The 23,893-nt window shown below is 49.5% G+C and overlaps 1 protein-coding gene across 1 annotated transcript in view; it reads right to left on the bottom strand.

Moving 5' to 3' along the window:
• CSMD2 (CUB and Sushi multiple domains 2) overlaps positions 1 to 23,893 on the bottom strand; it is a gene marked incomplete at its 3' end in the record, with an annotated part of 261,650 nt that overhangs the window by 33,088 nt on the left and 204,669 nt on the right. The window contains exons 37-50 of the mRNA XM_079325862.1: positions 21,889 to 21,985; positions 21,013 to 21,117; positions 17,386 to 17,504; positions 16,459 to 16,528; positions 14,424 to 14,540; positions 13,072 to 13,281; positions 11,516 to 11,704; positions 9,402 to 9,579; positions 8,711 to 8,856; positions 5,872 to 5,952; positions 4,697 to 4,810; positions 4,044 to 4,232; positions 3,358 to 3,504; positions 2,120 to 2,308 (exon numbers count right to left, since the gene is read on the bottom strand). Coding sequence (XP_079181988.1) covers positions 2,120 to 2,308; positions 3,358 to 3,504; positions 4,044 to 4,232; positions 4,697 to 4,810; positions 5,872 to 5,952; positions 8,711 to 8,856; positions 9,402 to 9,579; positions 11,516 to 11,704; positions 13,072 to 13,281; positions 14,424 to 14,540; positions 16,459 to 16,528; positions 17,386 to 17,504; positions 21,013 to 21,117; positions 21,889 to 21,985 — 1,951 coding nt within the window. The remainder of the gene's footprint in view (positions 1 to 2,119; positions 2,309 to 3,357; positions 3,505 to 4,043; positions 4,233 to 4,696; positions 4,811 to 5,871; positions 5,953 to 8,710; positions 8,857 to 9,401; positions 9,580 to 11,515; positions 11,705 to 13,071; positions 13,282 to 14,423; positions 14,541 to 16,458; positions 16,529 to 17,385; positions 17,505 to 21,012; positions 21,118 to 21,888; positions 21,986 to 23,893) is intronic.

The raw sequence follows: 23,893 nt of genomic DNA, 5'->3' as shown, positions 1-23,893 counted from the left end.
AATGAAGGGAACCACCTGGAATGCCATGGTTTCCCCCCAAATTCCTGCTCTGGACCATGGAATGTGTCCATGGTCACATCACACCTCCAGCAGAACCAGAGCAGTGCAGGGTGGGTTTGGTGCCTCTCATTTCAATGGAAAATCTCCTTTTCCTCAGGCTTCTCCTTCCCCCTGGGGTGCTGAGCACCACCACAGGACCTTCCCAACATTCCCAGGCCTGGGAGTGACTCCAAGCCCCTCCCTGGTGGCCCAGGACCTGCTGGTCAGGGACTTGTCCCTGCTTTGGACCGTGGCTGTGGTGTCACCCCAGCCATTCCAGCCTCTCCCACCTCCAGGTTTGAATGGATTTTCCATTCCCTTCTCACCACCATAGCCCTTGGAAGCTGAGCACAAGGCTCAGGTGGGATTCCACCTCTCCAGGGCAGTCAGGGATTAGCAGGATCCAAACCCATTCCTGATGACACAATTTTCCTTAAAAAAGGTGGAGTAAACCAGAGGAATCCCTCAGGAATCCCTACAGTTGCCATGACAGCCCTGGCTGTGCTGTTCATCTGCTCATTCCCAGCTCTTGGCTTTGCTCTATCCCTGTTTTCTGGGAGCTAAATCCCACCCTGACCTTGTGTCCAGCTTCCCTTTGGAACGGGATGGAGCAGCAGGGCCTCAGTTGATCTCTTCCCACTCATTTTAAACCAACTCCAGAGCACTCACAGCACGACTTTCTCCTTCAGAGGTGCAATTCCCAAAGAGCCAAAGTGCTCCAGGAGCCTGACAAGGCTCCCTGGCAGCTCCATATGGAACAATCCCACTTTTCCTGACTGAGATGGTGCCTGAGCCAGCTCTACTCCCTGGCTGGTTTCCAGGGAAGTCAATGCAATTTTAATCCCCAGCCTCAGTCCCCTTGGAACAGAGAGAAGTGTTCAAAGCGACCAGAAGGTTCTTTCAGAATAAAGATGGGAATTTTAGCTCTACAAAGGAGCTGGGATGATTGGCAGGTGGAGGGAAAGGTGGGAGTAGAGAGGGAGCATCAGAACCCTGTCCCCCCTCCTTCCCATGCCTGGAATTCACTCTGTGCTGGGCAGGACATGGCACAGATATCCTGGATAATGAACAGGAAATGTGGAAGGAACAACTCCACACCTAAATTTTGGATGAAGCCAACGGGAACCACCTGAATCCCCAAAACTTTCTTTCCCCTTGACACACATAGAGCAAAGAGGGAACTTCCAGAAGAACTGGGAAGGGAATTCCAGTCAGGAAGCAGCTCTCATGTTCCTGACAGCTTTTCCAGGCTCTTCCAAACCTTCAGGATTCTTCCAAGCTTCTCCTTGGCTGTGTCTTCACCGAGTGACCAAACACTTCTACACCAAGAGCCTTCACACAAACTGGGATTTTTTTTCCTCCCCCATCCTGAGACCTTCCCTCTTTTCCCACTCCCAGTTACTCCCTTCTCTCTATGCCAACTTTTTCCAAAGCCATGGAGACCAGGATCAGTGCTCTGAATCTGTTCTCAACATGGAATTCTTAACTGGAATTCCAACAGCAGCATCTTCACACAGATGGGGACTTTTTTCCTTTTTTCCCACTCCCAGTTACTCCCCTCCCTCTTTGCCATCTATTCCCAAAGCCATGGACATGTGGATCACCCCTCAGTGCTGTGAGCTTATTCTCAACATGGAATTCTTAACTGGAATTCCAACACCAGCATCTTCATGCAGATGAGTTTTTTCCTCCCCCATCCTGAGCCCTTCCCTCTTTTCCCACTCCCAGTTACTCCCTTCCCTCTATGCCAACTTTTTCCAAACCCATGGAGACCAGGATCATCCCTCAGTGCTCTGAGCTTGTTCTCAACATGCAGAACAGAAATTCTTAACTGGAATTCCAACATCTTCAGCAGCATCTTCACACAGATGGGGACTTCTCCCCCTCTCTTCCCACTCGCAGTTACTCCCTTCCTTCTTTCCCATCTATTCCCAAACCCATGGAGTCCAGGATCACCCAGTGCTCCAACCCTGTTCTCAACACAGAATTACCACAATTCCAATATCGGTTTGTTTTTTTTTTTTCACCACCTTTCCCACTGCTTTTCCTGGGACTCCTGGAACTCGTTGCCAAGCCTCACCTTGGCACAGGGGGATGGCTTCCCTCCAGTGGAAGTGTCCCTGGGGGTGCTGGGTGCAGGTGCTGGTGCTGTGTCCCACCAGGCGGTAGCCGGCGTCGCAGCCGAAGCGCACGGAGCTGCCGGGACGCAGCCCCGAATGGCTCAGGATCATCCCGTGGGCTGGGGGCTGGGGGAGGCTGCAGTAGGGAGCTGGAAAGGAGGGCAGGGAAAAGCAAAATAGTCACAGGATGAGCAGTATCGGGGTTGTTCCTTTCCCATTCTGAATTACACCGAGTTTCCCCAAAAATTGAGAATTAGTGATGGATAAAGAGTGAAAGCAGGGAAGGAGCACTGGGCTGTGGTCTGAGCCTCGACCAGCTCCAGAAATAAGGAGTTGCTTCTGGTAATTAAATATTCCGCAATTAATTTGCTGAGCAAAGTCTGGACAAACTTTTCCAGTGACTGACCAGAAACCTTTCCCAATTTCCAGCCCCTGGTACCAATGACTCTCCACATCAGGCTTCTGATTCTGAAGAGCGGTTGGGAAATGAGCCAAAGCTCCAAGGTTTCTCTCTGGAATTTCTCCTGATTGTGATCCCACAATCCTGGTCCTGATTGCTCCAGAGTAGTTGGGAAATGAGCCAAAGCTCCAAGGTTTCTCCCTGGAATTTCTCCCGATGGTGACCCCACAATCCTGGTCCTGGCTGCTCCAGAGTGGTTGAGACAGGAGCCAAAGCTCCTGGAATTTCTCCTGGTTGTGATCCCACAATCCCAGTCCTGATTGCTCCAGAGTGGTTGGGAAATGATATAAAGCTCCAAGGTTTCTTGCTGGAATTTCTCCCAATGTTGACCCCACAATCCTGGTCCTGGCTGCTCCAGAGTGGTTGGGAAATGAGCCAAAGCTCCAAGGTTTCTCCCTGGAACTTCTGATGGTGACCCCACAATCCTGATCCTGGCTGCTCCAGAGTGGTTGAGACAGGAGCCAAAGCTCCAAGGCTTCTCCCTGGAACTTCTCCTGATGGTGACCCCACAATCCTGGTCCTGGCTGCTCCAGAGTGGTTGGGAAATGAGCCAAAGCTCCTGGAATTTCTCCTGGGCAGACCCTGCCTTTCCCAACCTCCCCAGCTCAGATCGTGCCCGTCTTTGCGCCTCCCTCGCCTTGGCCCTCCTGCCCTCCCAGCTGGATCTCTGCAGGAATTCCACAGATTCTGCTGCCCCTGGAGCTGCTCCTGCTGCTGGCAGAGGCAGCTGGGACTCACCTGAGTAGCGGATTTTGAATCCTTTCCTGTTGTAGGCGTGGTCGGAGGACCAGCGCAGGAAGACGCTGTTGCTGCTGCTGGTGACGGTCAGAGGCGCCGAGTAATTCCCACTGAGGGACAGCAGCAAGGGGCTCTGCCCAGAGGGACCTGGCAGCAAGGAGGGGACAGGGAAAAGGGAAAAGTCACAGCAGCCACGGAGCCACCGCTGGGGCTCGGTGTCCCTGCAGCAGGAACAGGCACAGGGAGATTTTCCCTGAGGAAAGGCAGCTCCCAGCGGAGTTCCAGGCTCACAGCTCCAGCTGATCACTGGAAAATCTGGGTTTGGTCCAGGTAGGAGTTCAGATCCCCATGGTGACCCCAGGAGCACTGTGTCACCCTGAGAATTCCCTCCCTGATCCCAAGAACGCCTGGACATGGAGAATCTGCTCCCTGTGGCCTTCAGGGATGAGAATTCCCACTTTCCCAACTCATCCCTGCTGCAATCCCTCTCCCAGCAGTTTCCCAACTCCTGCCCCTTGGAAAAATCCTTCAGATCCACCCAAAAAAATCCAACTGCAGCTATTTCCTTATGCCAGGAATCAGTGAGGAACTCTCTGCAAGGCCAGCAGGAGGTTCCAGGTGGGATTTCCACGGGATTATGGAATCCCAGGGAGATTTGGGATGGGTCAGAGGGGTGAATCCCTTACCATCGAAGATTTCAAACTCATCAAACTGCTTCTCGCTGAGGAAGTACTCGATGGTGAGGGAGATGTTGTAGCCTGGCTCCACCTTCACCACCCAGGAGCAGGTCTGGAAGTGGGGGTAACTTCCCAGGAAGCTCTGGCTTAGGATCACCCCCGTGGAATCTGTCATCAGCTGGTTCATGGGGCAGTGCACTGGGAATGGGAAGGAATATTCCTTGTTCTTCAGAGGGAAGATGGAAGCACAAGGTCTGTGATGAGCATGATCCCTGCACTCCTTTCTGGGGCTTGAGGCATCCCAAAATCCCACAAATCCCAACAATTGTCACACTTAAAGAAGGGAACAAACCACTCCTGCTGCCTCAGCCTCAGTTTGCTCCTCTCCCAAAACAAGCAGCACAACCAGAACTTTCCTGAGGCACAAAAACCTCCCCAGGAATCCCTGGAAACTGCTAGAACAAAGGCTGGAACTGCAGCTCATCCCCTGGAATTGTTAATTTCCATGTTAATTGTTAATGGGGCATGATCAGGGTGGTCTCACTCCCTCCTCCCAAAATCCTGGAGATGGGAAAATTAACCCCAAGGATGAAAAACATGCAGGAAAACCTCCCCCAGCTCCTTCCCTGAGCTGGGAAATCTGGGATTTGTGGAAGTTTCACCTTCACAGGTGGGTGGGGGTCCCTCAAACTGCAGGTGGGTGCCCAGTTTGCAGGTGAGGATTTCATTCCCAATTAGGGTGAAGCCAGGGAGGCACCGGTACCTCACGATGTCACCTGGGAAAGGATGGAAAACAGGGATGGGAGGGGAAAGGGAGGAAAAAAGGGGAAATTGTGGGGTAAAAGAGGGAAATGGAGGGATAAAATGGGGGAATGGAGGGATAGAATGGGGAAATATGGGAATAAAAGGGGTAAATGGAGGGATAAAGGGAGAAATATGGGAATAAAAGGGGTAAATATGGGATAAAAGGAGGAAATGCAGGGATAAAAGGGGAAATAAAGGGATAAAAGGGGTAAATGCCAAAGGGGAAATGGAATAAAAGGGGGAAATGCAGGATAAAGGGGTAAATATGGGAATAAAAGGGGAAATAAAGGGATAAAAGGGGAAATAGAAGGACAAAAGGGGAAATAGAGGGACAAAAGGGAGAAATGCAGGGATAAAACAGGAAAATGCAGAATAAAGGGGTAAATATGGGAATAAAAGGGGCAAATGCAGAAATAAAAGGGGAAATAGAGGGATAAAATGGAAAACAGAAGGATAAAAGGGGGAAATATGGGAATAAAAGGGGTAAATGCAGAAATAAAAGGGAAATAGAGTGATAAAAAGGGGAAATAGAGAGATAAAGGAGGAAATGAAGGGATAAAAGGGGGATAGAGAGGTAAATATGGGAATAAAAGATGCAAATGCAGAAATAAATGGTGGAGGTGCAGAAAAAAGGGATAAATACAGGAATAAAAGGGGTAAATAGAGGGATAAAAGAGGGAAATAGAGGGAATAAAAGGGGGAAATAGAGGGATAAAAGGGGAAAAGAGAGGGATAAAAGGGGGGAATGCAGGAATAAAAGGGAGAAATAGAGGGATAAAAGAGAGAAATAGAGGGATAAAAGGGGGAAATAGAGGGATAAAAGGGGGAAATAGAGGGATAAAAGAGGGAAATAGAGGGATAAAAGGGGGAAATAGAGGGATAAAAGGGGGAAATAGAGGGATAAAAGGGGGAAAGAGAGGGATAAAAGGGGAAATAGAGGGATAAAAGGGGGAAAGAGAGGGATAAAAGGGGAAATAGAGGGATAAAAAGGGGGAATGCAGGAATAAAAGGGGAGGACCAGGGGAGGTTCTACCAATGTTGAACTCCTGGTTCTCTGTGATGATCTCAGCGTTGGGAACGACGGTGGGAGGTTGGCAGCGGAACAGCTGGAAAGCTGGAGAGCAAGGGAGAGCAGAACATGCTGGAGGCATCAGGGAAATCCCTTCCACAAGGAAATTCCCCCCTCTCCACAAGGAAAATCCTTCCCTGTCCACAAAGAAATTCTCCTCTCTTCTCAAGGAAAATCCTCTCCACAAGGAAATTCCTCGCTCTCCACAAAGAAAATCTTCCCTCTCCAAAAGGAAATTTTTTCCTTCAAAGGGAAAATCCTCTCCATAAGGAAATTCCTTCCTTTTCACAAGGAAATTTTTCCCTTTCCATCAAAAAATTCCTCTCTCTCCACAAGGAAAATCCTTCCCTGTCCACAAAGAATTCCTCCCTCTCCACAATGAAATTCTTCCCTCTCCACAAGTAAATTCCTTCCCTCTCCACAAAGAAAATCTTCCCTCTCCAAAACAAAATTTTTTCCTCTTTACAAGGAAAATCCTCTCCATAAGGAAATTCCTCCCTCTTCACAAGGGAATTTTTCCCTTTCCACCCAAAAATTCCTCTCTCTCAAAAAGGAAAATCCTTCCTTGTCCACAAAGAAATTCTTCTCTCTCCACAAGGAAATTTTTTCCTTCACAAGGAAAATCCTCTCCACAAGGAAAATATTTCCCTCTCCACAAGGAAAATCCTTCCCTCTCCACAAAGAAAATCTTCCCTCTCCACAAAGAAATTCTTCCCCCTCCACCAGGAAATTTTTTCCTCTTCACAAGGAAAATCCTCCCCATAAGGAAATTCCTCCCTCTCCACAAAAAAAAAAAAAAAACCTCCCTGTCTACAAGGAAAATTTGGAAAAATTTTATAGTTAAAAACTGGGCTGGAAAACTTAATGGAAAACTTGGGCTGAAAAACTTCCTGAAAAAAAACTGGTTTGAAAAATGTCCTGGAAAAAAAAATGATTTGAAAAACTGTGGAAAAAAAACTGGTTTGAAAAACTTTGTGGAAAACTTGGGCTGGGAAACTCCCTGGAAAAATCTGCTTTGAAATACTTTGTGCATGAAAAAAAAACAACCTGGTTTGAAAAACTGACAAACTTTACTAAAAAAACCTGGGCTGGGAAACTTCCTGGAGGAAATTGGTTTGAAAAATTTCCTGGAAGAAACTGGTTTGAAAAACTTCCTGGAAAAAACTGGTTTCAAAAATTTTGTGGAAAAAACTGGTTTGGAAAGCTTTGTGGAAAACTTGGGCTGAGTAGCTTCCTGGAAAAATCTGCTTTGAAAAACTTCCCCCCTCCAAAAAAACCAAACCAACCAACCAAAAAAAGAAAAAAAAACAACCAAAAAAACCCCCCAAAACAAAAAAACCAAACCAAAAAACACCCCAAAAAACCCAAAACAAAACAAAACAAAAAACCCTGTTTTTAAAATCTTGGGATAAAGGTATTTTCCACTTCCAGGATCCCCCCAGGCTCCCACCCTGGAAGGCGATGGTGAAGATGCCACCGGAGTTGCCGTCGCTGTGGAACCTCAGCAAAAAAAATAACAAAAAACCCAAAAAACAAACAAAACAAACAAACAAACAAAAATATTAAAAACCACAAAAAACACCCTCTTTTGCAAATCTTGGGATAAAGGTATTTTCCACTTCCAGGAACCCCCAGGCTCCCATCCCAGGCTCCCACCCTGGAAGGCGATGGCGAAGATGCCGCCGGTGTTGCCATTGTTGTGGAACCTCAGCAAAAAACCCAAAAAACCCAAAAAAACCCAACAAAAAACCCCAAAAAAACCCACCAAAACCCCCTGTTTTGCAAATCTTGGGATAAAGGTATTTTCCATTTCCAGGACCCCCCCCAGGCTCCCACCCTGGAAGGCGATGGCGAAGGTGCCGCCGGAGTTGCCGTCGCTGTGGAACCTCAGCAAAAAAAATAACAAAAAAAAACCCAAAAAAACAAACAAAACAAACAAACAAAAAAAAAAAATTAAAAAACCACAAAAAACACCCTATTTTGCAAATCTTGGGATAAAGGTATTTTCCACTTCCAGGATCCCCCAGCCCCAGCCCAGGCTCCCACCCTGGAAGGCGATGGCGAAGATGCCGCCGGTGTTGCCGTCGCTGTGGAACCTCAGAAAAAAAACCCAAAAAACCCAAAAAAAACCCAACAAAAAAACCCCCAAAAAACCAGCAAAACCCCCTGTTTTGCAAATCTTGGGATAAAGGTGTTTTCCATTCCCAGGATCCCCCAGCCCCAGCCCAGGCTCCCACCCTGGAAGGCGATGGCGAAGGTGCCGCCGGTGTTGCCGTCGCTGTGGAACCCCAAAAAAAAACCCAAAAACCCCAAAAAAACCCACAAAAAAAACCCCCCAAAAAACCCACCAAAACCCCCTGTTTTGCAAATCTTGGGATAAAGGTGTTTTCCATTCCCAGGACCCCCCAGGCTCCCACCCTGGAAGGCGATGGCGAAGATGCCGCCGGAGTTGCCGTCGCTGTGGAACCTCAGCAAAAAAAATAACAAAAAACCCAAAAAACAAAAAAAAAAAAAAAAAAAAAAAAAATTAAAAACCACAAAAAACACCCTATTTTGCAAATCTTGGGATAAAGGTATTTTCCACTTCCAGGAACCCCCAGGCTCCCATCCCAGGCTCCCACCCTGGAAGGCGATGGCGAAGGTGCCGCCGGTGTTGGCGTCGCTGTGAAACCTCAGAAAAAAACCCAAAAAACCCCAAAAAAACCAACAAAAAAAACCCCAAAAAAACCCACCAAAACCCCCTGTTTTGCAAATCTTGGGATAAAGGTGTTTTCCATTCCCAGGACCCCCCCCAGGCTCCCACCCTGGAAGGCGATGGCGAAGATGCCGCCGGTGTTGCCGTCGCTGTGGAACCTCAGCAGTGCCTGGTTGGAGGAACTCTGTGCTGATCTCTTGGCTGAGCTCCCTGTGAACACCCCCAGCTGGGGGGATGTTGGCTGGGGGCCGTCCCTGATGGCAGAACACAAAAAAAATGGATTTTTCCAAGGATTTAACTCGATCTCCTCCTGCCCTGCCTGCCCAGGGATTCCTCCCTTCACCGCCCTCCCCTTCCCACATTTATATTTCAAACCTCTTCTGGCTCCCAGCTGAGAATCAAAAGCATAAATTTTGCTTTTAACCTCAGAAACTGAGGATTTAGGACCTGTTTCCCAAACGAATTTTGAAATCTGTTTGTCCAGCAGACATGGGATATTCTGAAGGTCAGACACTGAGTGCTAAAAGCTCAAAATTTGGTCACAAACTTTTTAATCAGAGCTCCCCCAGCTGCCTGAAGTTAATAATCTTCATTATTATGCATAAACAATATTTTTATTCACCCATATTAAAAAAAAATCTCAGAAAAATTTTGATTTCTCTTCCATTCTTCAAAACACCAGGAAGCTCCCACCTGCAAAGGGGATCCCAGGGCTCCCATTCCCAGCTGCTGCTATTTAAAAGCCAGAAGTAATTCCCAAAATGAGTCCCTGGAGTGATCCCTGAGCCTCTGCACCCACCAGACGGTGATGAAGTCGTTGTAGGGCTCTGTCTGCAGCAGGGTGAAGTTCAGGTGGATCCCATATCCCACGGGCACTGTCAGGAGCCAGGTACAATCCTGGGAATTTGGGTACTGGTTGGGGAAGCCAGGAGAGTAAACTGTGCCATTCTGGGCAGTGACATTGCCCCCACAAGGCACTGCAGGGGAGCAGAGAGAAACACAGCCCCAGTGAGGAAACATCCCCTCAAACATCCTCACATCCCATCTTTATCCTTTTTTTTTTTTTTTTTTTTTTTTTGGTGTGTGTGTGCGTGTGTTGTTTGGTTTTTTTTAAATACAAAGGTGACAATTCTGGGCACAGGAAGATCCAGATCCTGGCCTGACTTGCCTCAAATAATTCCTCCCTGCTACAAGCACATCCCACATTTTCAGCCTGATTTTCAGCACGATAATAAAATTATGCAGCCCTCCAGGTGCCTATTCTGCCCAGATGTGGATTTTATCCAGCTGTGCACAGAAACTCCTCTCTCACTCCCACTGAGAGCTCCTGAGTTTTCATTCCCCTCCCTGCCCTGCCCTGGGAAATCTCTGGGAAAACTCCCTGGAAAACTGAGCCCCTGTGCCTTGATTGCAGAATTACAGGTTGTCTTTTAATTAAAGGAGTTTTCAGTGCTGACCTGTGAGGGTGAGGTGAGGAGTTCAGCCTAAGGCAGCACATCCTCCCTGCCTGCTGTCAGGCAAAGTGGACAATTTTTGGGGAAAAAAAAACAGAAAAAGGCAAATCCTACATTCCTTTAGCAGCAAGAAGAGCCCAGATGTGCTCAGAGACCAGCAGCAAATGGGGCAAAACCTTCCCCCACCCCTCTGCTATTTGCAGAGACAGAAAACCTCTTAAAAATACAAAACTGGCTGTTTGCAGCTGGCAGAGCTGGTGCCTGAGGGAGGTGAGGGTTTAATCCTGTTCCCAGTATCCCCCAGTATTCCCAGTATCCAGGTGGGGACAGGACAGGCTCCCCTGGAGCACTGAAAGAGCAGCTGAGGGTTCAGCTCTTTGTGCCTTGGGGTTCAAGGATTTAAAACAGGGCAAATATCACCCCTCTGCCTCCTTCCACAGCTCCTGCAGAGCCAGGGCTGGAAAAAGGGCAGAGCTCCTGGGAAATGGGCTGGGAAATCTCCATCAGCACAGCTCAACTTCCTAAAGGTTCATCTGAAACCCTCCTGGAAATAAATCCCACAGAATTCCAGCTGGAACAGCCATGAAGGGGTTGGAAAAGAGAACTGGGAAGAGTTTGGATGCCTGGAATGGAAATCTTCAGCCTGCAAAGTGCTCTGAGCATGTTTTTTACAGAAAATAAAACCACCTTGGAATATTCCTGAGGATCTCCCACCTGGCTCATTCTGGAGATGCCCATGAAGGAGACCAGACAGGGACACACCAAGAGCCCTCAGAGCTTCCAGGCTCTTTCACCTGTGACTGTTTTTATTTATCAGAGCTGAATCAATGGAAGCTGGATGCTGCTGAGGGAATAAAGCAGCAAGGAATTATCCCTGCAAGGACCCTGGAGTGTGCTATGCAGAAATAACAGCTCCAGCAGGGAGGTGAGACAGATTCTGCTCACCCACAGCCCGAGACTCAAACCCTGCTCTGTGGTGCTGAAACACCCCAAATATTCACCAAAATATTGCTGAAACACCCCAAATATTCACCAAATACCTCACAGAGACACATTTCACTGCAAGTGCACATTGCCTTTGCTCCCAGAGCATTTCCAGCCCCAAGGAGCTGAGCTGCTGTGCCCAGGTGATCCCAGGTGTGCCCAGGTGAGCTCAGGTGTGCCCAGGTGAGCCAAGGTGAGCCCAGGTGAGTCCAGGAGAGCCAAGGTGAGCCCAGGTGATACCAGGTAATCCCAGGTGTGCCCAGGTATGCCCAGGTGAGCCCTTGAGATCCCAGGTGAGCCCAGGTATGCCCAGGTGATCCCAGGTGAGCCCAGGTGTGCCCAAGTGATCCCAGGTGTGCCCAGGTGAGCGCAGGTGTGCCCAGATGTGCCCAGGTGATCCCAGAAGTGCCCAGGTGATCCCAGGTGTGCCCAGGTAATCCCAGGAGACCCCAGGTGTGCCCAGGTGTGCCCGTACCTTCACACCTGGGCAGGGGGTGGTCCCAGTTCCTGTTGGTGCCGTGCTGGCAGGTGAGCACGGGGTGCCCGATCAGCTGGAAGCCAGGCAGGCACTCGAAGGAGATGGACTGGCCCACATTGTAGCCAGCTCCTCTCACCACCCCATTGGCAAAGGGCTCCGGGTCAGGGCACTCCTGCAGCTCGTAGGCTGGGGAAACACAAGGAAAAAATGTTTTATATTCCATTTCCCAGGAAAATGGGGAATTTCCCAAAGGATTTAACCCAAGGAACCCAAACTCCTCCTGCCCTGCAGCTTATAGGGTGGGAAAACACAAGGAGGAATGTTTTATATTGCAATTCCCAGGAGAATGTGGAATCTTCCCAAAGAAAAAGGCAGCTCCAACATTCCAAAGTAAACTCTGAGGGCTCTTCCCACAAGCCAAGCTCCAAGTAAACCTGCCTGGAAGGAATCCCAAGGCATTTCACTGGCACAGGGCACTCTGGGGACATTTAGTCCTTGCCTTTGGGGGGACGTGTTGGGCTGATGTGGGCAGAAATGTGGATTCTGTCACCATCTGTTAAACCAGGTGGGGCAGTGACCTTTATCTCCATGGAGATATCCTCTGCTAATGGGCCATCTTTAAACCAGCTGGGGCAATCATCTTTATCTTTCCCACAGCCCATCCTGCCTCCAGGAGATATCTCCTGTTCATGGGCCATTGTTTAAAACTGGGTGTGGCAGTGATTCTTATCTCTGTGGGAATTATCTCCTGTTAATGGGCCATTGTTTAAAACTGGGTGTGGCAGTGATCTTTATCTCCTGACACACATTATCTGCTAATGGGCCATCTTTAAACCAGCTGGGCAATCATCTTTATCTTCCCACAGCCCATCCTCCCTCCAGGAGATATCTCCTGTTCATGGCCATTGAGTCCCAGGGCATGACTGATAAAATTACATCATCCCACTGGGAGATGCTCCAGCCAGGGGAGGAGCCAAACATTTCCTACCCAGATAAAAACTGAGATTTTGGACACCAAGGGACCTTCTTTCCACTGGAGTCCAGAGGAAAGCAAGACCTTTCTACATCATCCCTGCATCTTTAGAGGAAACTGCACCTTCTCCAGGAGCACTGCTCCAGCTGAGCCACATCTGCCACTGCAGGAGGATGCAGCCACCATTGAATGGGACTGTGCCACCACCCTGACTGACTGACTGTGTCAGCTTGGATTCTGACTCTGGCAGGGTTGGATTGTTCTTTGTAATACTGTATTTCTATTTTAATTTTCATAGTAAAGAACTGTTATTCCTAATTCCCATATCTTAGCCTGAGAGCCCCTTAATTTCAAAATTCTAATAATTTAGAAGGAGGGGGTTTCCATCCTCTATTTCAAAGAGAAGCTCCTGCCTTTACTGGCAGACACCTTCCCTCCAAACCAATACAGGGAAACAAATCCCAATTACCAGAATCAAACACATTCCATAATATCTTTCCACTCATTTGCCTCAAACCCTCACAGAATTAACAACCACACCTCCCTCCCGCACCCTGAGGGCAGGACTGTCCCTCCCCACCTTGGTACTCCAGCTTGAAGCCGGGTTTGTTCTGGGAGTGGTCGCTGTGGAAGTAGAGGGTGGTCTGGTGGGAGGTGGAGAGCAGCGAGCCGGGCAGCTCGGCGCCGCTGAAGCGCCCGATGACGCCGCTGGTGTCGTGGGGCCCGTTCCGCACCTCCACAAAGTCGTGGTTGGGCTCCGTGGAGAAGTTCAGGAACTGGATGTGGGCACCTGGATGGGGGGAGGAGTTTGGATCTAAAATGTAGCGGAGCTTTTGCATCAGCACTAGCAGGAACCCAAGGAGGAACCCTGGCGCCAACTACAGCTCCAATCCCAGCATCAACCCCAGCTCCAACCCCAGCTCCAATCCCAGCATCAACCCCAGCTCCAACCCTGGCTCCAAGCCCAACACCAACCTCAGCTCCAACTACAGCTCCAATTCCATCATCAATCCCAGCTCCAACCCTGGCTCCAAGCCCAACACCAACCTCAGCTCCAACCCTGGCTCCGATCCCTGCTCCAAACCCAACACCAACCTCAGCTCCAACTACAGCTCCAAGCCCAACACCAACCTCAGCTCCAACTACAGCTCCAATTCCATCATCAATCCCAGCTCCAACCCTGGCTCCAAACCCAACACCAACCTCAGCTCCAGCTCCAGCTCCAAGCCCAGCACCAACCTCAGTTCCAACTACAGCTCCAATCCCAACACCAGCAGCAATCCCAGCAGCAATCCCAACCCCATCTCCAACCCCAGCAGCAATTCCAGCAGCAATCCCATCTCCAATCCCAGCACTAATCTCAGCTCCAATCCCAACCCCAGCTCCAATCCCAGCACTAATCCCAGCTCCAAGGCCAACACCAAACCCAGCTCCAACAGCAAGACCAGCACCAATCCCAGCACCAATCCCAGCTCCAAGCCCAGCACTAAGCCCATCTCTGATCTCAATCCCAAGCCCAACACCAATCCCAGCTCCAACTAGAGCTCCAATCCCAACACCAGCTCCAACCCCATCAACAACCCCAGCTGCAACCACAACAGCAACTCCAGCTGAAATCCCAGCACTGCCTGGGGACACTGAGTGCCTTCAAACTGGCACAGAGGAGCTCTGGAGTGGAGATTAGGGAGGAATTGTTCCCTGGGAGGGTGGGCAGTCCTGGCTCAGGGTGCCCAGAGCAGCTGTGGCTGCCCCTGGATCCCTGTGAGTGTCCCAGATCAGGCTGGATGGGGCTTGGAGCACCCCTGGGAGTTTCCCCTGGCAGGTGTGGAATGAGATGATCTTTGAGCTTTTCCCAACCCAAGCAGGTCAGGGATTCTCAGACTTTTCACCCCCTCTCCTGTGACAGCACCAACCCAAAGCCAGCTCTCTCACCAAACCCCACTGGCAGCAGGATCCTCCAGGTGCAGTCCAGGTTGCTGGGATAATTTCCAGGGAAGCCTGGGCTCAGGAGCACTCCTTCCATCTCTTCTGCTGTTCCTCCACACTGGGCTGGAAAAACAACAGGATTCATGGTCAGGATCTATTCACAGGATCCCTGAGGGGTCTGTCTGCATGAGGGCCATGGGAAATCAAGGAATCAAAGATTTCTCAGCTAAGAAAAACGAACCAGCACAAGGTTTCCAGGCACTGCATGGCCACATCAGAAATGGATGTGCCTTTCTCCTGCCCTCTGGAGATGAACATTGAGCCCAGGGACCCAGTTTGGGCCACCACAGATGTGAGCAGTGACAGAGGGGATGACACCTGCTCTGCCCAGGACACTGCATCAAACCAGCCACCAGCACCTGCTCAAAACCTAAACCAGCTCCAAAAAACAACTGTGAAGAAGCTGAGTGATCCTGTTTGACTCCAGGTACAGCCTCTTCTTTTTCCTGCCCCACCTGCGAATCTCTGGGCAGTCAGTCTCTGACAAACCCAGCTCAGAGTGTTTGCTCAGTGCCAGCCACAACAGCCCAAAAATATGTTTACAAAAGGCATCACACGAAATTCAAACACTGTCAGCACCTTCTCATGCTCATCTGGATGACCTCCACATGCTCCCAGCAGCACCACCAGCTGAATCCAGCCAGGTGTTCTCCTAACATGCTGTGACAGCCAGGCACAGCTCTTTGTCCAGTATCTCATTACACCAGACTTGCTCCTAACGAGGTTTCTCCCAGAAGATCTCTCTTTCTTTTTCCTCCTAATGGCTCTTTAATAGAACTGCTTCTGAATTATTTAGAAGCCCAGCAGCTGGAGGAAGTAGACTAGGAGAAAATCAGCACAAATTGTGCTGGGAGCAGGAGCTCTGGTGGACACAGGACAGAGAGCCCCAGGACTGTCACACCCCAAAGGTGAAAATCATTCCTGGCTCCAGATGTGTTCCTGGTTCCAGATGTGTTCCTGGCTCCAGATGTGTTCCTGCCTCTCTGCAGCTGCCTGACCTTTCCCAGGGAGGTGAAAAGACATGCACAGCCCAAAATCCTGCTGGATTGAGAGGCTGGTGCTGATTCAAAGAACCAAACTTGTGGTTTGCCAGCTTTTGGGATCCTCCTCCATTCTGGGATCTCCCAAGGGCTTCTGCTTTCATTCCAAGCAGCTCCCAAGGGAATGGGTCCTTTAGCTCAGTCCTTCTCCTGGCAATGTCTCTCTATTTATTCCTGGCCAGCAGATCATCAGATAAAAGAACTGTTGGCTCTTATAATTACTTTAAAGCCAAATGATGTAAGCTGGAACAGCAGGAGCCTGAAATAACTGTTAACTAAAGCTATTAAATGCATAAACGTCTCTCTCAGAGCTGCAAAATGTGCAATATGAATATTAAACATCTACATTTGCTAAAAGCAAATGACTGAAAGGAATAATAATAAAAAAAAACCCTCCTGCAAGTTCCCTTCACCTCCAGGCCTCTTCTCCTCAGGATCTTCCACAGGGAAAATGGAATGTCCAGTCCTTTCCAGGCCTGAGCATCTGAACAGGTCTGAGGGCAAGCAGCCACCTGGACAAGTGACCTGCTGGACACCAGAGTGGGCACAGCAAGTTGGGATCCTGGGAGATCCTGGAGCTTTGGTGGGATCAGATCCATTCCATAAAAATAAACCACACTTCAGATGGGAAAAAAAAAAAATCCTCAACCCATAAAACCAACCTGCTTCCAGCACGAGAAAATTTAAGGTTTTCCCTTCTGAACTGTTTTGTGTTGAGGGGGATAATTCTGACATTTCGTGCTACAGCCACATCTCCAACATCCAAAACAAAACACTCCAGGCAGCCCACGGGGACTTCTGGGGCACAATTTCCCTGGCAACAAACTCTCCCACACTTGCAGAATCAACCTGAATTTCTCTAAATCACCTCCTTATTGTTGTTTTTTTTTCCCTAGGAAGTGTTATAAATGCCAGGCAGGTAGAAAGGAGTCGAGTCCTACCTATGCAGAGGGGTGGAGGGTAATTCCAGCGGCGCACCGTGCCCGGCATGCACGAGATGTGGGAATGGCCCTGCAGGGATGGAAAACAAGACAGGGGGTCTGGGCGTGCAGGGAAAACAGCAACAGGAGCCTGTCCCTGTCCTGGATGGAAAGAATTCCTTGAAAGATGGATCTGACCCAAAGGGAGATTCCTGTCCCATCTGGGGTGACAGCAAAAGTGGTGCCTTAAAGAATCTGGGAATAGAAGAACACACTTTGGAGGTGATATTAGTGTAGGATGTCTAAAGGCTGGTTTTTATTGGAAGATTCTGAGAGAAGATACAGGAAAATGTCCATAAAATGGCCATCCCTGAAGGGGGGTGAATACAGCTCTACAAATTTAACAAATTAGCATAACTGACACAAATCACCAATTAGAAACATAAACAGTCAGGTAATTTAACCCTCTCTGAACCCCCCTTAAAACAGAGACTAAACTTTGTGGACAGAATCATCTCCAAGAGCTGCTTCCAACTTTGGCTGCCAGGAAGAACCAAGGCAAGAACCTCGGAGCTCCGACTTATCTTTCGGGAAAAAGAAAAGCTGCGGGCTGGCCAGGAGCAGGGGCAGGATGGGGATGAGGGTGCGGGGATGCAGAGGGCGGTGGGGAGCAGGGTGCCAGCCCTTCCTGCAGGGTGCCAGCCCTTCCTGCAGGGTGCCAGCCCTTCCTGCAGGGTGCCAGCCCTACCTGCAGGGAGCCAACCCTACCTGCAGGGTGCCAGCCCTTCCTGCAGGGTGCCAGCCCTTCCTGCAGGGTGCCAGCCCTACCTGCAGGGTGCCAGCCCTTCCTGCAGGGTGCCAGCCCTTCCTGCAGGGTGCCAGCCCTACCTGCAGGGTGCCAGCCCTTCCTGCAGGGTGCCAGCCCTACCTGCAGGGTGCCAGCCCTACCTGCAGGGCGTAGCCCGGCTCGCACTGGAAGGACACCACGTCGTTCACCAGGTAGCGCTCGCCCACCTTCAGCCCATTCCCGGGGACCGGCGGCTCGGGGCAGCTGGAGAGACCCACGGCTGGGGGGAAAGGGAGGTGGGGGCTCAGGGAGAGGGGATGGAGGGATGGGGACACGCTTTTGGCTTCGCCCCCGCTCCCGTGTGCCGACCCCACCGCAGGCGCTGGGTGGGGAAATTTTGTTTCATTTGGATTCTCCAAGGACGGCCCGTTTCCATTCCCACACCCACGGCTGGGAATATCCTGCTGCAAACATTAACAACCTGAAGGGTCTGGTCTGGGGTGATGGGCCTTCCCTTCCCTTCCCTTCCCTTCCCTTCCCTTCCCTTCCCTTCCCTTCCCTTCCCTTCCCTTCCCTTCCCTTCCCTTCCCTTCCCTTCCCTTCCCTTCCCTTCCCTTCCCTTCCCTTCCCTTCCCTTCCCTTCCCTTTTTTCTCCTTTCCTCTTTCCTTTTCCCCTTTCCCTTCCCACATCTCTCCCTCTCCTTCCCACATCCTTCTGCACTTTCTGCATTTCACTCCTCTTCTTTCCAAATTTCTACTCTCCATTCATCTACCCTCTCCTTTTCCCATCTCCCTTTCCTTCCCAAAACTCCCTCTCCCCTCTCCTTCCCACCTCTCCCTCTCCTCTCTCCCCATCTCCCCTTTTTTTTCCCATCTCCTCTCTCCTTTCCCCATCTCCCTTTCCTTCCCCATCTCCCTCTCCTCTCTCCCCATCTCCCCTTTCCTTTCCCCATCTCCCTTTCCTCTCTCCATCTCCCCCTCCTCCCAGGTCTCCCTCTCCCCTCTGCCCACCCCAGGGAGATTAAAGGATCCCTGCAGTCACCTCACCCCTGCTCCATCACCTCCCTCCCTGCCCGTGCTCCACAATAACCTCCTGCATCCCTGCAAGGGCTCCAGCTCTATTCCAGCCCCACAGGGGGAAAATAAAAGAGAAAAGCAGCCAGAAGAGGCTGAGTCTCCTCCTAAAGCCCAGTCACGCTTCCCAGCACGTTCCCTCCCCACTCCTGGATGTGCTGCTTGACCTTCAGAGAGGCAGGAGGGAAAATGGCTTTAAATAACTTCCCATCAGTGGCTTTCACTCAGTCCCAAATTGTTCCTGGCTTTGGAGCATGCAGAGCTCAGCCTGAGTAATCCAGTGAGGGAGAAACCTGAGTTTTCCTCCCCTGTTTTAGCTCATCTCTCCAAACTTCCTCTCAGAAGGAACACAGGAAAAACTTGGGACTCAGAGCTGGGAGATTTCAATTGTACAAACAGAGCAGAAATCACATTATTTCCAGCTGCCCTGAAAATCAACACCTATTAATTTCCTCAGCCAAGGGAACAGACAGGGTTGATAATCCCCAGGCTCATGAAAAACCTGGCCATGATTTTTGCAGGAGGGTGCTCAAAGGATTTATTGATTGCAATAGAGGTGGAGAAGAAACAGAGTCACAGCAAGAGGATTCCTGCAGCTCCCAGAGCACAGGCTGGGCTCGTTTTTTCTCTCCCCATCCTGTGGCGGCTGTAATCCTGCTGGATTCAATAATGGACAAGGTTTCAGTGTGTAAAGGCAGCAAAATCCTGGAAGGATTTTGTTGGTTGGCTCTAAAGCACAGTCCCAGCTGTGCCACTGCAGAGAATCTCACACTGGTTTGGCTTTGGAGCTTGGATTTGGGTGGGAAGGGTCTTTCATCACCCCATTCCCCCCTCCCACCATCCCAGCTGGCTTTGGACACCACCAAGGATGTGGCAGCCACAGCCCCTGGGGCAGCATCCCTGTGGCCACTTTACAGAATGAAATGCACTGGCCAAAAATCCATTTGCAGCCTTGGAAAAAACCCAAAGCAGCAGAACGTGGCTTGGCTCCAGAGCCTGGAGCCGTGCTCAGAACCAGTGATCAGCCCCAGAGTCCAGCAGGAACCAGTCCTGCTGTGCCCTGAGGAGCAGTGGGGACACAGACAGAGCTGTCCCCTCGTGTCTCAGCAGCTCAGCACTCCCAGGGATGAGCCCAGGGAGCTGCAGGAGCTCCCAGCCCTGTCCCACAGTGTGGAAAAGCTGCAGGGAGCTGCCCTTGGATGTGCTGGCAGTGCACCAATCCCAACCCCACACAGCACCACAGCTGAGAAAATCATGGAATATCCTGAGCTGGATCATCCTGGCTCTGTAAGATAACCCCAAAATGTTGGATTTAGGGCAAGGTCCTTCCCCCAGAGGGTGCTGGGCACTGCCCAGGCTCCCCAGGGAATGGGAACATCCTACCAGAGCTCCAGGAATATTTGGACAGGGGTGCTGGGGAGCACTTCAGTGGGTTCCTGGTCAAGGATGATCCCAACACCCCCTGGAGTGGCAGCACTTTGCTCCCAGCAGCCTCATGCCAGGTTTTTTTTTGGGAATGCAGAGCCCAGAAGGTGGTGAAATGTGATTCTAGACAGAGAATGTGTTTTCAAAAAATTCCCCAGTGGTGAGAGAACAAATCTGGGTGAGGCTGGGAAGAGAATCCTTTGGGAAAGGGCTGTCAGCTTTGGATGGGGATGACAAAAATTGATTCTCCCGTGGGTCTGGGTTTGATTCCTGATGTCTGATCAGGAGAGGTGCAGCAGCCCAGGGGGATGGGATCTGTTCCTCCCTGTGCAGGCAGGGTTTGGGTAACAATGGCAGAGAATCATGGAATAACCCTGTGAGGAGAGGCTGCCCAGGCTGTTTGTGCAGTTTTTCCAAGCTCAGGCTCCATGAAAATGTGCAAATCGAGTTTTTTCTCCACTCTGACCCTGCATTCCTCAGCAGGTCCCACAGGATGACCCCTGAGGGCCCTTCCAGACAGGATTTTTGGGATGGGGATGTATCCAGGCCTGCCTGCTGTTTCCAGCAGGGAATGCCAAGAGCTGGAATTCTCTGCCAGCCCCTGGCCAGCAGCACTACCCAAGCCCAGATCCTGCACCCACAGATTTTTATCCCTTTGTGCCACCAGTGAGAGGAATGAGTGATTTGTCTTTACAAACAAGCTGTGGGTCTGCTGGTAGATAAAACCAGCACTGAGAAAAAAGAAACAATGGGATGGATTCCACTAATTGATGAGTGGGAAAAGATATTTGCCTTTACAAACAAACTGTAGGTTTGCTGGTAAATGAAATTGGACGATTAAAGAAGTAATGGGGAAAAACAGTGAGTTCTGTAAGAATTAAAAATTAAAAGGGAGGGTTGTACATTAGAGGGGAATCTCAGGTATCAGGTGTTTGGGCAGTCTGTGCCTCTCCAGCACCTCAGCAATGGGGAAAGAGAGAGGGAAATTGGGATAAAAAGGAGGCTGCATCCTCCAAAAATCTGAGAGACCCCAGGGGATGCCCCATGGCCTCTCCCTTAATCCCAATAAAATAAAAGGACTCCTTTGCCTCCTATTTGAACACCAACCTCTGGTGTTTGTGGATTAATTTTCCTGACACCAGACAGACACAACAAGAGCACAGAGAGCCTCATCCCACCCCTCTGCTCCATCTCTCCTCTCTCCATCACCCTTCCCTGACAGCCCCAGCTCCCTCTCCCGCTTTCCCCCGGCACGGGAGCTGCGGGATCACGGCTGGAGCCGCTCCTACTTTTGTACTCCAGGTGAAACCCGGCGGCAGAGACGCTGATGTCGGAGTAGAAATGCAGGTAGAGCTGGTTTGAAGTGCTGTTGAGCAGCGCAGGCACCGTGGTTCCTGCCAAAACAAGAGGGGCACAAAGGCAGTGCAGAGCATCCCGCTCCTCTCCTCGGAGGTTTGAGGCAGGAGAGGCTCAGAACACAAAAGTCCTTCCAAACTCAAAGAGCTCCTCTGGGTTTTGATCAGGTTCTAATGAGGCCAATTGAGAAATGCCCAGGGCCCTTGCAGTGGCTGCTCCTGGATTTCAGCCTGTGGAGCTTCTCCACGGATAAAAAGCATCAAGGGATGGGAAGCAGCGTGGGTGGAGCACAGGTCCGGGAGAATTCCGGATTCCCTCATTCCCTGGAAGATGCTGCAGCAGCAGGACAAGGCAGCTCCATCCCACACCCTTCTCCTGCCAAGCTCAGAGCACTTCTAATTAATTTATTTGTTAAATAAATTAGATTTTGGGCCGCTGTTCTGCCACTGGCGCTGCATTTGAAAGCTTCTCAAAGCTCCCAAACCCTGCTCTGCTAAAATCCAAAATTCTCCAGTCCAGAAAAAAACAGAATTTGTTTTGTAGCCCTGCACCCATTCTGGGGCACATCAGGACACCCTGCCAGGTGTGGTGGCCTCACATCCCAGCAGAGCTGAGGCAATTCCCATTTCCAGGAATGAAATCCCACTGGTTTTGTGTTTAAGGCTCCTTCTCAACCTTTCCCCCAGGCAGATGGAGGTGAAATTCCCAATCCAACAAAACACATGATTCCCTTTAAATCTATCCCTAGTTTTTGATGCAGTTAAGTTTAAGTTACATTTTAAATTAATTTAAAATGATGGGCCACGTACCAGAGAAGCTCCCCAGCATGGTGGCTGTGTTGTCTCCTCCATCAAACACTTCCAGGGAATCCCAGTTCTGCTCTGTGACAAAACTGATCACCTGGATCTGCAGAGAGAAACAAAATAAAGAAAAAAAAAAAAAAGACAGCACAATTCCTAAAATAATGGTAATAAATCAAATTAACAGCAATTCAAGGGGCACTAATTGAGTTTATCCACTCTGGGGGTTCAGGTTCTGCCTTTCAACTTTCCCACTGTGATTTTCCAGCTGTTTTCCCTCCAAACTTCCAAACAGGGATGCTGTTTGCTGCTGCCCCAGAGCTCCTGGAAATGTCCAGCTCATTTCCAGCTGCTGAGAATCCCAGCCTTTTCCACCCTCTGTTTGGAGAAATCCCCAAAGACTTTGAGCCCTTTCAAACAAGCAGCAACCTGAAGCTAAAATAAACCCTAAAACCTCCTCACATTAAACAACAGGATTTTAAAAATCCAGTCAAGTTCCTGCCTTTAAGTGGAATTTTTCCACTAAAGCTGCATTTCCAGATTTCACCTTTCCCTGCCATGCCCCTTAAGGTTTGGAGGCCTTAGGAAGCTTTTGACTCCATTAGTTGGAACATCAACACAAATCCTGGGATGAGAAACATCCAGAGAGCTGAGAAATCTGCATTTATACCCAAAAACAGAGCTGAGAAATCTGCATTTATACCGAAAAACAGAGCTGAAAAATCTGCATTTATACCAAAAAGCAGAATTGAGAAATCTGCATTTATACCCAAAAACAGAGGTGAGAAATCTGCATTTATACCGAAAAACAGAGCTGAAAAATCTGCATTTATACCAAAAAGCAGAATTGAGAAATCTGCATTTATACCCAAAAACAGAGGTGAGAAATCTGCATTTATACTGAAAAGCAGAGCTGAGAAATCTGAATTTACACTGAAAAAGCAGCTCGTGCTTGAGCAAGGATCTCCAAGGAATTGCACAGCTTTGTGTGTCAGGATTACCATTAACAGGGATTTTGCCCAAATCCTAAATGCTAAATGCTCAAAGCCTTCAGTGTCCCATTAAAACCCCAAGTTTGGTGAATGGGATAAAAAGCCACTGGTGTGGGGGAAAATCCAGATTTAATTTGGATGAGATTTTCCAACATTGGGTATCTCCAATTAAACTGGCAGGCAAAAAACAAACAACCAAACAAACAAACTAAAAAAAAAAAAAAAACACAAAAGGAACCTTTAAGATAAATCAGGAGCATAAATGAGTTTAACAACTTGTCTCTAAACAAGAAGAGTGCTGGAAAATTGGGAAAAATGAGCAGAGGAGAGTTCACTGCCCTCAAACTTTGACTACAAATGTGTGAACCCCCTCCCTTTTCCCCCAAATCTCATTCCCTGATTTCCTCATCCACCCCAATTCCCCATTCACCTCTACCTTGCTGCACATCACATCAAAACTCCCCGTTTGAAAATAAAATAATTTTTTAAAAATCAATCCCCCTACTTCAGCCATTTAAACCCATTTCCTCCTTGATTTACTCCAGCTATAAAACCGGCTGTAAAGTTCTTCCCAAGTATTTTTTTTTAGCAGAAAGTGAGTGGAGTTCATCCAGCAGGAATCTCAGTGACCCCCACGGAGCCATCACGGCTCCCACTGACCCTTTTTTCCTTTTTTCCTGCCTCATTACTCCCCTATTGTGATTCACATTATTGGAAGTGGAGTGAGAATCAGCGTTTTGTTTGCTCTTACACCGCCTAAATTATTTATTCTCCTCTCTCTCACCCCCCCTCCTCCAGCTTAACGGAATAAACATTTTTAAGGTCCTAATTCTAGTCTGACATGTGGATTCACAAGGGATCTGCATCTATTTACTGCCACGTGTATAAATTAATTCACTCAGGAAGGTTTGCTCCGGGAATGAATAATTCATGGCACAAGTGCCAGCTCCTACCCTGATTACATAAAAATCCTGCTCCTGAGTGCTGCTACCAAGAAAGCTTCAATTTCACCTCCTCCCCTG

The sequence above is a fragment of the Erithacus rubecula genome (assembly GCF_903797595.1).
Source record: "Erithacus rubecula genome assembly, chromosome: 23".
NCBI lineage: Eukaryota > Metazoa > Chordata > Aves > Passeriformes > Muscicapidae > Erithacus > Erithacus rubecula.
Note: the sequence above shows the minus strand (reverse complement) of the source record. Positions and strands in the feature narration are given on the sequence as shown.